Source organism: Manacus vitellinus, unplaced genomic scaffold (assembly GCF_001715985.3).
Source record: "Manacus vitellinus isolate BGI_N305 unplaced genomic scaffold, ASM171598v3 scaffold_10_pilon, whole genome shotgun sequence".
In the NCBI taxonomy this organism is placed as follows: domain Eukaryota; kingdom Metazoa; phylum Chordata; class Aves; order Passeriformes; family Pipridae; genus Manacus; species Manacus vitellinus.
Genome location: NW_021938838.1, coordinates 16,491,864 through 16,504,596, shown reverse-complemented (window position 1 = coordinate 16,504,596; position 12,733 = coordinate 16,491,864). Strand labels below are relative to the sequence as shown.

Sequence of the window (12,733 nt, the reverse complement as noted above, 5' to 3'; positions counted from 1 at the left end):
TGACAATGAAAACATTCACTCTAGCAGTAACATTCATAATGCAAACCACAGTCCACTAACTGAGACCACCAACACATTTATTGGAGTTTCAAGTACTTGCCAGGTGATAGGGGTATGTGGGAACCATATCGTGGTTCTATGGAATTGACTGAGAATCCTGAATTTATTCTAACAAATATGATCTGGGAAGTAGTTTTCAAATAGAGCAGGCAGAGATTTCTTGAACCAGTGTAAAGTTTAATGAAATAGTAAACATGGGCTCTAATCAATAAAGTCATTGCTCACTTGTCACTCAGCTAATACTCCCCATGCAGCCAAAATGCAAAGTCAGTGAGAGGGATTTTCTCCAACGCTTTTCTGAAACAGAATTAAACAGAACTTCAGGCCCAGGCCCAGTTCAGATCAGATTTAACTGCACAGTGCCTAAAAGAGACACAAAGGTTTGCAAGGTCCAGCATACAATTTATAAAAATGTGAGTAGTGTGGAATCAAAATCACCTCAAGTAGACTTAAAGGGTCTATAAAATTTATATAACAGAGGTGGTCTTCCAATATCCAGAACCAAAGCAAACATATTACACATGAGAACATTTTCAAGTGGCCTGTTCAGAGAGCAGGCTGCCAAGCATGGGGGATCTGCCACCAAGGTTTCCCTGTACAAAGATTAAACATGCAAAAAATTATATAACAAAGAGAAGAGAATAGCAGAGCATTTAAAAACAGGGCACAGCTAAGATGGGAGATACAGATCATATCAGATATGCAAACAACACTTATTTCTTCACTGTAATTTCAGTGACTGTGCTCAGTTAGATTGCTGGAAATGGTAAACAGAGAATAGTACCGATAATTAGTGCTTTAATTAGAAAGAAGCTTCAAACAAGTAGTCTCAGCCACATTGTTGATTTTAGCAAAATTAGGCTAAATTCTGTTTAAATGTGGAAAACTACACAAGAATCAACCAACAATTGTGAAATCGATATGTCAGCTAGAAGGGGCTGCCTGACACTAAGAATTAGAAAAGCAAGGCTGTTCTCAGAATATGGAGCTCACGTATGTAAGGTAGGAAAAATGACAAGGAATTCATAGAAGGAAGGTACTGCCAACTGCATCAAATAGGGGTCAGGTACCCTCAAGGCATTAATAGTTCCCAAATAGTACTACTATTTAACATATCACTGGAAGTTGTGGATATGCCCAATAATCCACTGGAATGACATTATCTCAAGTATTACCAGTCACAATCTGAAGAGCAACTGTAAGACTACAAAGAAACGAGAAAAGTATACTTTCATTAACTACTGTGCCCTCTCCCAAGACAACGCTAAAATCATTGAATTAATAAAATGTACCCAATCTGGTAAGAACATTCTATAATATGTTATATGCAAGCTGGCTTTAGCTCATTTTGTTAGTAGGATTAATTTTTAGAAATTTAAGACTTCGCTTTAATCCCAGATAATAGAGCAGTTTGGTAAACTAATCAGATTACAGTGAATGTCAGTGCCATTTGATTTTAAATGATGTGAAGCATATTACTGGAACTATCACCCTCTCATTTTATGAAAGGATGATCTGGAAGAATGTCAGGCAGGGTTCACAGACTCTCAACAGCTGCAGAGCTCTGCTTCAAGTCCTTTTTAAAATTATGGTTTTGTTTATTCTGCTTTATCTCTGACTGACATTTTCTGACAGCAAGTTAGGACAATAATTTTAAAAAGACATGGACTTTGTCACAACAATGGATGTTCAAATACTGTGTAAGAAACTGGTATACAAACTTACCTTCTATATATACACCACTAAATTACCACCTCCTACAGTCAGATATCTGATGTGCATTTTCAATTAAAAATTGACTGCTCTAACTAGTCCTTCCCACTCATTTGATTCATGAGCTTCATTTTGCATGTCCCTCGTTCCCCATACCTTTACTCCAATTGGTTCCAGCAGGGCTCAAGCCTATTTTATTTCTGGTTAATCAGATTAGGTAAAAAGCTGGGATTGTGATGTCAGTGCGTTAATAGAAGGAAGTAATGCTTCCTGCAGGAAAGATGGCAAATTTGACCTTTTAGAAGCAGGTCTTGATCTGCCTGCAAGATGAAAACAGAGCAAGCCAAACCGCAGTAAGAACGCCAACTCATTCCACGAGAGCAGCCTTCAAAGTGAGGTTATGGCTCATGGACTGCAGGTAAGAAAGAATAATACCCTCATGTTTGCTGTTTTGCTTGAAGGGAGCTTTGGGTGGGGGGGAGGAGGTCAGCTTCAGCAAAAATAGTAGAACATTAGAAATAGTAAGTCATGAAAGGCCTCAGTTCTTACAGGAGAAAAACTGGATTTCAGAACAGAAGTATCTTAATAGACTCACTTTTTTACAAACTTGTGACATTATTTGTTTGACTTTAATATACCTACATTCATACTCTTTCATTCTGTGCTGATGAAACAATACTTACTTATAAAATCTCTTTACTGTACAAAATTGCTGTAGTTCATTTTGTTGGGTTTTTCCCCTTTAAACTCAGAAACCTACAGTAATTGAACAACAGATGACACTGAAACTAAATTAAACAACTAATTTCTCAAGTTATAAACTCATGATTTAAAAATTTAATTACTTTGTATGATAGTTTAGCCGACTGCCTTATTATTATGGGCTGCTGCTGTATTATTTAGCATGTGCCACCATACAAATGGTTTTATGAGCCTGTTGGGTGTATGCAGCAGGTTGCTATGGTGATGTGGTGCTCAAACTGATGTAATCCTTAAGGTTCTGTTCTTGAACCTTCCATCAGACCTTAAAAAAGCCTTCACACACAGCAGCAAACAAAGTATTAATGTAACAGATATTGTTTGCACAAAATACCCTCAAGAAGCGCAGTTGTTAACCAAATAAAAGGTACAAAGATGCACTGCTGGAGGAGCTCTAAACAGTGATGACTGTGCACACCTGTAAGCCTTAAGATTAGCTTTATTCCATAGGTACATTAACATGGACAAAGCCCCTCCCTCACTTGAGCTGAGCCAGTTGTGATGCCTCTCATCAAGTGCAGCAGGAAGCTGAACTTACTGTCAGGGAGGCTGATCTTGCTGTGCAAGATCATCTTGCTGTGCAGATGAAAGCCCAATTTATAAATGCAAAAGCAAATGGTAAAGCTGAAGTCCATTAAGCACTGCAGTCAGTATCATGATTGGGCAAAAGAAACTGTTCCACTCGCAGGGAGCATTGTCATTGCATTTTAGCTGCAGTTATGCAGAATGCAAGAGAGATGGGGATATTGGGAAAAAATTAGAACAAACCAAAATCCAACAATAAAACAAACAGAACTTTGTACACTGTTCATCATGTCAGTCACTACCCTTAAAGGTACTTTTTTGGAACTCCAAATGAAAATCATGCTTCGGTGTTCCTGTCACCTCAAATAAACACTGTTATTGTACCGATACTTCTAATGAATTCCTACTGTCATTGACTCTTGTTGACAGAACCCCATACCCTGCCTGTGTATTCACCACTGGCAACCTCACACAGGCAGAAATTACCCCTTTTCAAGCTGTCCAGCTGGGCTAATCCAACACTCAAACAAAGAGCAGCTCTGCACTGCACTGAAGCTGCTGTGCATGCCATTGTCTAGGCTGACCCACATTCATACCAGTGTCACTGCCAGAGCCTCTCCCAAGATCAATAAGGCACGAATAAACCTAATTTAAAAACAGTCCTTCACCTAAGCTTTTACTTTGCTGACTTCAGCCACGAAGAAAATAGTGGCTAAACCAGGCAAAATAGTACTGCTGCCACTCAACCAGGGCTCAGCTGTGAGGTTATTCTGTGTGTGTATCTTGGACCATTAGGGCCTATCAATTCTGAGTATTTGCAGAATACAGTTAGTCCAGCCAGGGTGAGATTCTTTATGCATTGCCTTGTAATACAATAATCTGTTCTCTGAAATCTTTAACACCTGTCTCAAGCTTTATCTTTAAATGCAGTAAGCTATTCATGGCCAACTCAAAATAAATGGCAGTAATTGCTTATCTCATTTTTGGCTGCTGTGAGTTTTGCAAGTAATAACCTCCTACTGTTCCCTACAGTCCATTTTTCTTTTCTTCCTAAGTACTCATCTCTGCTATGCCAAAAAAAGGAGAATTAAAAACAATTCATCTTTCTAAAGAGTTTGCAGGTGTTAACTTGTTATCAATACTTTATGCTATCACTGCCTAGTCCACAGCTCTGTGCTATTAGCAAAGCACTGTACTGAGTTCTGTGGAATGTGATTGGTGTGTACATAACCTATTTTGCACTAGTGAAACTTTGAACCAGCTTTGAATGTTTCTTTCAGTCAGTTCTGTATTTTTAACAATAGCAGGGCAATATTAGATGTGACAAAATCTCACTAATTTGATTTTTTCTGGACTTATTTCTCAAACATATTAGCCCTCATTTTCACAATTCCTTCTACCTCATTATATATTTTTTTCTTGCCTGCTTTTGTACCACCACGTTATAAATGAACAAAGCATCCACTAAGGTCTTGAATCCACAGACAGATCTGTTTGGGGCCAGAAAAGAAGCCCAAAATGGAGAATGTGTAGCCTCTAGGCGGACACCTCTGGGTGCAACAGCCTGGTGGAATGAGTATGTTGAATAAAGAACTGTAATTCTAAATCTTGGTGTCAAAAGGGTTAAAGCTCTAATGGGTGGGAAGCAGCCATGGCCTGTCCCCAGCCATGCTGAGGATCTCTGCTCACAGGGCAAACAGCACAAACAGGTCCCTGCTTCCCACCTATGGGCTCCCTCTGCAGCTTCTCCTCTTCCCACTGCCATCTCAAACCTTCTCCTTTGGGGTGAGTCATCTCCCCTGTCCTCTGGTGGTTGGTATGTCAAACGTTCAGCTGTGAATTCACTCTTAGGAGGCAGAATTTTCTCTTTTGCACAATGGAAAATGATAGTCGAGGTAGTGCATCACCCCAAAGTAACCTGCTGGCCTATAATCCCAATCTACTTGCCTTAAATTTTAATTTTTGCTTGTCTACCACACGATCAAGCTACTGTGCTCTGCAGAAGGGGAAATGGAATACAAGAGGGGGGGTGTTATTGTTTTGGCTGGGGTTTTTTAATGGGTTGATGATGGCCGAGAATTTCTCTTACAATGACTGGGGCAAAGTAGTTGTCTATCCAGTCACAACTCAGACAAGCACACTAGCTCCTAAGTTATCAGACTGTGAATTGTTCTATCAGAAAGATCAAAAACTCTCAGAAATATTTCTGTTTTGACACATTATTGGGTGGGGGGAATTCTTTCTTTACATTATCAGACTGGAAAGCTTTTTCCTATATGACTCTGTTGCTACTCGTAGAGCTATTTACCTTTCACTTGCAGATAGGAGACGAACAAAGTGGCTACAACAAAAATCTATTTTGCATTCCTAAGCATTATGAAGAAGATTTAGAAAGAGTCTTCATTCCTCATGGACTCATCCTGGACAGGTATGAGAGGAAAGAGCAAAGTGAAGTCAATGATAATTTCCCTGTGCAGCCCATGAGAAACATGGAAACTCTGCAGCTCTAACACTTCTGTTCTAGAGTTTAATACAGGAGAGGGTTATGGAAAAGATTCCTCTACAACACCAGTTAAATTTCCATAGTACCTCAGATATCTCCAAACCCATCTATCCTGTAATGTTTAGATTTATGGATGAAACCAACAATATGTCAAGTGCATTAGGCATCATCTTGTGCACTGCAAGTACATAACTTTCCTATTTCTTCCTGTGGTCACAACTTGCTAGTTACAAAAACCTAACAGCAAGATCAGAATTTTAACTTGGACACTGCTTAATATATGGACAAACAAGTGTGATATACAAAACACTTTACAGAGTGTGTTTTCTTTTTTTTTTTTATCTCCCAGGACAGAACGCTTGGCTAGAGATATCATGCAAGACATGGGAAGTCATGACATTGTTGCACTCTGTGTCCTTAAAGGAGGCTATAAATTCTTTGCTGATTTGCTGGACCATATAAAAGCACTAAATCAAAATGGTGACAAATCTGTGCCTATTGCTGTGGATTTTGTTAGAATAAAAAGCCACTGTGTAAGCAATTTTCTTTTCTTTGGAAAATTGACTCTCTGCATAGATTGACATTCTAAATGCTGGTAGTTTACATGAAAACTCCACAAAAATTGAGTTTATGCATATATTCTGTTCAAAGCAATTCAACTGATTACACACTGAAAAGGAACTGATTTACTGAACTGCCCCAATGAACAGATGGATGTTACACATTCACTTCAACAAACATACAGCAGAATGAATCAACATGACAAAGCCACGGCAGGGATCCAACATCCTCCTCTTGCAAAAAGCAAGAGCAGCACACCATTCATACATACATACAGGATAACACTGTTTAGCATGTTTTATGTGACTTCCCTCTCTTCTTTCTCTTTCTAGAATGATTCACCCACAGGAAAAATCAGTTTTGTTGGTGAGGAACTGTCCACACTAAATGGGAAGGTATGAACTAGCATCTTTACCTTTTAAAGGGAAAGAACTGTTCTTGTTTATCTTCCAGGAAGTGCATCTTTATTAAGATTTTGGTACTGCATACTTACAGCCACTTGACACTGATTTAAAATGCTGGACTTTGAAATAGTGAGCAATTCCCACTGACCTCAGTGGATCCACAATTTATCCCACAGCCCCTAGAAATGAACAACACCAAACTGACTCATCAGGATGGCTCTAGAATACTAGTGCTATACATAGAATAATAGATACAACTTGACTCAGCGTGTTTTAAGTTTCCATAAATACTTACAGAAAGACTCTTCAGAAAGTACTAAAGTAATGTCAGTAGTTAAGCAACAAGCTCCTTTGAAAATCAATTGCAACTTCCTAATAACTAAAGTTTGTAGTGTGCTTTTCCTGGACATATAATTTACTGAATGTTGCCATGTAAATGTTTTCTTTTCTCTCTTTTCTCTCCCTACGTGATCTCTCCCAGAATGTGTTAGTAGTAGAGGTAAGTAAAGGTTGGAGGGGGTGGGGAATGACATGGATGTTTTTCTCCCCTTTCTGCAACTTAGTACATATTGCATATAAAACAATGTCACTGGGCTGCCAGGGTTTTATGCTCTAAATTAATCCACTGACAGTCTGGTTTTCCTTTCAGATTCAAAGGACAGTTTATTTCTTTAATCTCTTTCAGGACATTATTGAGACGGGTAGAACAATGAAAGCACTACTTTCAAAAATAAAAGACAAGAAACCAAGGATGGTTAAAGTTGTAAGGTATAATAACATGTATTGTTATTGTACTGATATAGCAAAATCATTTGGGTGAATAGGCAATGCATGCTGGTGGGTGTTGGTTTGGTTTGAAGTTTGGGGGGAGAAGAAGTAAATGCAGGATGCAATCCTTATCCAGCTGCTGAAAAACTAGGTGTTTATTAAACTGGGAAACTTACCCATGCACTACCACCTTCATTGTTAAAGTTTTTAAAAAGGTTTTCTGGCTCTTTCTCTGTAGTCCATAAAATCTGATGGATTCCCTCTTGCCTACTTCCTCCTGTTTGAAGTAAATTATTCTCTTCCATCCGTTTTCTATAACCACATCAGTTGCCTCAATACATGAATGACAACATCTTAAAATTGTCACTAATACAAGTTTCCAGAATCTTGCAAGATTACTTTAAGTAGCATTATACATCAGTTTTTAGTAGATCTCTGAAATGAATTTTTGGGGAATATTCCTGCATCTATCAAGTGATCACTATACTTCTTGTTTTATGTGCTGGTTATTCTCCTTCTAGTGACTGTCCTGGAGGTTCTCAGTTTCTTCCAAAGGGCACAGGAAAAACAAGAATGGATATTACTTTGTGGAAGAAACTGGAGTGACATTGCACAGCTTGTCCCCTTCTCCCTCCCTCCCCACTAAAATCTTTACCTTCCACTTGAATGTGCTTCCCTCTTGTGCTATTCTAGTTTGCTGAGGCACTGATACATGGGAGGATAACGATCTGGGATATGGAACTGAAAGGACCTGAATTTAAAACCACAGAGCCATTTGGACCTCCAGAACAAACCCAGATTAGAACCTTTCCTTCTCCCTCCATTATAAAGCTGAAAAGTACCTTTTTCTATTACAGTAATCTCCCTGTTTTAATTTAACTGCATGATTGTAGAAGCCTAAGGGGAGGGGTGGGAGAAGCGAAGTTTACAGCTTCTACCTTCTCTGCTCTGCCTTACAGCCTGCTTGTTAAAAGGACATGTCAAAGCCCAGGTTACAGGCCAGACTGTAAGTATTGTGTTTTTCTGGTTACCCAAAATACAGTCTCATAATTTCACTTCATGTGGTCTGTCTGACAACTGGCATATAAATTTCAGGAAGGCCAAGAGAAACAGGTGGAAAATACATGAAACCCAGTGAACTGATGAACAGTTACTTCACCCTGAGACCTCATGACCACTTCATTGTATCCCCCTGGCTGGCCTGAGCACAGGATAAGCTATTTGATAAAAAATTAATTTTAAAAATCAATAAATAAAATAATTAAATATAAATTTAACTATTTAGATACCAGAAACAGAATCCAACCTTAGCTGTGTATTGTTTGACTTTGACCCCAGAGGGCAATTGTTTTGACTCTGTATTAAACTTGCCTTTTTTTCAAACTGAAAAGTCCTATTGAGTCGCAGTGCAACTACTTTCACACAAGTAAAATCTCACTCCTTGTCTCCTCTTTCAGGACTACTTCATAACTACGTTTTAAACAATTATTTTGTTCATAAAATGCATTCTGTTAGCACTTTAACTGTATTACTAACTGATGGGAATGGTTTATATTCTAACCTCTGTTGTCAGTTTACAACTGATTCTTAAGGAATTGTGCTCAGTACCCCGAAAGCTTGACATTTGTCAGCAATTGTGCTTAGTTCAAGCATGAGTTGAATACAAACTGTGTACTTAAAAACTATTTACACCACCCGAGTATAAAAAGAATTGTACTTTCTTACAGATATAGGCTTTGAAATTCCAGATAAATTTGTGGTTGGATATGCCCTTGACTATAACGAATACTTCAGAGATCTAAATGTAAGTATATGCATGTGCCTCCGCTGTTAGGTATGAAAGCTACCACAGGTAACCAGCAAGAATATCCACTTAGAGCTTCTCAACAACTATAAAACCCTCAAATCTGACTAGAAACTTCTGTTAAAAGCACAAATAATTTTTAAGGTGCCAAGCTGGTAATTCAATGTAAATGCATAAGAACTTCTTCATGCCTTATCTTTTAATGACTCTACTCCACAAGTCCCGTGGCCCATCTGTGGTGTACCACATTTTAAATCCCCCAGGATGGTGAGCAGCACACAGTCTACTGACCACATCTGAAAAGGAAATAACTTGTAATTTGACATTCATTTGATTGTCTCTCTTAGTGCAATCCTATGTTACTCTTTTCTAGCCAAGTCTTTAAGACGACTGTGTGTGGACTGTAAGTGAAGGTTTTCCCTACACTGTGTAATGTGTTCATCAAGATATTTCTTCCTTTGTTCCATTACAGCCTCCTTGGGCTGCACTGAGTCAGCATTAGCTGATAAAAAGAACTGATCTTTTTTTCCTGCTTTTGTTTTCAAAAGTACTTTCTTAAATCTAGTTAAGTGGAAAAGTTTTTCACTTGAAAGTCTGATTACTGAGACAAAGAAGTTCTGTTAAAGACATAAACAATTTGTGCTATTGCAGCCTGAAGGAGGATAAAAAGAATTGAACAAACCTGACTTCTACAAAATATATAAATTTATATGTTACAGGTGAGCTTGGAAAGAATATTAACATCACAATTTACTGCAAGTAGGAAACTTGCGACAAAAATGGCTCTGGGGTGTTTTCCTTACAATTCTAGTAATGTGACTGAAAATCTTTCTTGAATTTCCTTTGAAAGTAAAGATTGACTAAAGCTGTACTTTTTTTTTTTCTTTAGCATATCTGTATTCTGAAAGAGAATGCCAAAGAGAAATATAGGATGTGATAACATCAGTCTTCTGGAACAACAGTTCAGAGACGTGTACAACTGTGTGGGCAAGCAAGAAGTGACCTACTAATTGTACTTTTTTTCACTGAAGAACTACAACATTTTCTAAACATACTAGTCAATGTATTATTTCCTAGAGTGATTATGTAAAACAGCTAAAGGTGAATGAGGTTTGTTCAAATTTCAGTGAAACCTGAACAGAACACTGGCCATAAACCAGATATTCAGGTATTCTGCTGGAACCAGGCGGGAACCTGGAACCTGTTTAGCCATGGCATGTACAAGTGCATATCAAGAGGTTTGGGTTTTAATTTAGTATAGTAAATACACATTATTTCTGTTGTATATAAACTGCACGGCCCCCACACAGCCCCTCACGGCTCCCTTCCAGCTTCCATCCGTTGCCTGGCAACTGGAACGCTGTGACAGCGACTGTTGCGTTGGTGCTGGCACCGCGACACCCTCAGTTCCCTGTTCCCTCTCACTTTATCCTGTTCCCTGCGGCCTGAGCTCTGTCAGGCAGCGACATTCAACGCTTTCCCAAGCGAATTTTTGGAGAGATTGACTCTCCAAAAAGTCAGTCTTCCCGTTTGCCGAAAGGCAAAGACTGACCGGGCTCTTCACCAACTGAGCCCTTGCACAGAATTGTCTTTGAAGATCACTCGTGTCCTTTATCGGAAGGTAAAGCTTGACGATGTTAAGGTTGACACCCTGCTGTGATAGACCCGGGTTTCCTGAGACACGTCACGAATTGTTCCCCAGCCCTGGCCATATTTCTTCATTGCTTCCCTAGGTGGCCTCAGCTGCTGTGTCCTGGCACAGCTGGTTCCTCTGCCCAGGCTCAGGCCATTTGTGCTCTGAACACAAAGCTGAGGGGCCAGAGCTGTCTGTGCCCTGAGCCTGGAGCAGAGGGGGAATTAAGATCCTCCCTTAACTTGTGGGCTGGGTAAAGGGCTGTCTGCCTCTGGGGAAGATGAAGATCTCTCCCCATGACACAGCGGTGGTGGGCTGGAGCTGTGCTTTGTCCTGTCCCTGGAGAGAGATGGGGCTGATTTCTCAGTTATGCTCCTTCCCCTGAGTCTGGCAGGCAGATCCCTGTAGGCTTTATGGAAGTGGAACCGTGGGGCTATGGAAGAGCATCACACCAGGGCTAGAGGGTAGGGGAAGCTGCTAGCCTGGATGGGGGCGTGGAGAGTGGAAGCCCTCTGTGAACAGCAGTGTGGGCATGATGGACAGGCTTCATTTGAAGTGAATGAAACTGCAGTTAGAAAACTGGCACAAGTAACCCAGATTTTGAACCAATTGATTTTGAACCAAACTTAATAACTTGATGACATCAGGGTTCGTATGCTCCTGATTTTTACCTGAAAGTGTTTTTTAGTGTTTGTTTTTGAAAACTTTTGTTTAACCTAAAACATTTCTGCAAGTGAAATTCTATTCAACTCAGGGTGATATGTTTTCTGTTTTTTATCTAAGGGTGTTTGTGCATGTGTGAGGTAATGTGCATTTGTGTATAAATCAGAACATATTAATTATTACGTATTCACACGCATGCATACATTTACACATTCATACTCGATGGCCATCAAACACACATCACACAAACATATCTTTGGGTTTCATTTTACAGTGTCTTTTGGTTATGAACTGAGAAATTGGCATTTTTTGTTTCTCACCCTCAGATTAGTAATATATGTTTTCTGTTTTGATGACAGTATAACCTGTAAAAACATAAACATATTTTGCTTCATGTTCAATTTAAATTTCAAATACATATAAACATTCCTATAGTTCAAGGATAAAATATATACTTCTTCTATTTTTAAGGCAAATATATGTCTTTCTGTGTTAATTTGGCTTTTGAACTTAAGGAAAATTGTTATTGCAAAAACTTAAAAATTTTCAAAAATACAGCTATGCATACATTTAAAAACAATTTTGGCTAATAGTTATGGAAGGGTATCTTCATTCAGCAAAGGTTCTTTGCTTTCCTTCGCTTTTCCCCTTGTTTGTTTGTTTGTTTTTGCGCGGAGGGACAATCTCTCCATTGGTAGCGTTTTGTTCGCCTCACACTGTGAAACTGAAACAGGTTAATAAACAAAACAGGTTAATAAACAAAAAGGTTTGCAAAAAAAGACCAGTTCTAAGTTCAGGCTGTGAGAAAAATCTCATTTTATTAAATTTAGAAAAACGGCAAAAGCTTGCAAAACAAAAGGAATAAAACGAAAAGGAAAAATTACAACACGTGTTGGGTGTCCTAGGCATACAGGATTCCCAGGAACACCCCTTCCAATTCAGAAGTCCCGCTTTTTAAACATTCTTAAGGTTCAACCCTGTTTACGTAATAGAAGAGGCGTTTCCCTCTGTGTCGTGCTGGGACGTGGAGCGTCCAGCAGTATGACGTCTCTCAGGATCAGCCATGTGGCATAAGGGGTTTCTTTACTAATATTCGTTTTACAGTTCCTTATTCCCGTCCGCACGTTTCCCCGACACCGGTTCCAGGCTGAATCCGGCGTCTTACAACTCCGCGATACGCCTTGTATTTGCTTGTAATAAAACCGATTCTTTATTTCTCACAAGGCTGCAAAGAAAAAGGAAAAAAATCAAGGAAGGGGGTTTTTGCTGCTTTTACTACTGCTGAAGTCGGCAGCTTTGTGTCTGCCCCACTCCGTTTGTCCCCGGGGTCCCTGTTCCCG

At 39.3% G+C, this 12,733-nt stretch overlaps 1 protein-coding gene across 1 annotated transcript; it reads left to right on the top strand.

Moving 5' to 3' along the window:
* The first annotated feature begins 2,066 nt into the window (after window positions 1-2,066).
* Window positions 2,067-10,433, top strand: LOC103765478 (hypoxanthine-guanine phosphoribosyltransferase). Its single transcript, XM_018086943.2, has 9 exons — window positions 2,067-2,191; window positions 5,379-5,485; window positions 5,910-6,093; window positions 6,454-6,516; window positions 7,007-7,024; window positions 7,211-7,293; window positions 8,253-8,299; window positions 9,021-9,097; window positions 9,987-10,433. The coding sequence occupies exons 1-9, from the start codon at window positions 2,174-2,176 to the stop codon at window positions 10,032-10,034; spliced, it is 645 nt and encodes a 214-aa protein (XP_017942432.2). The 5' UTR covers window positions 2,067-2,173; the 3' UTR covers window positions 10,035-10,433.
* Window positions 10,434-12,733: the final 2,300 nt, after the last annotated feature.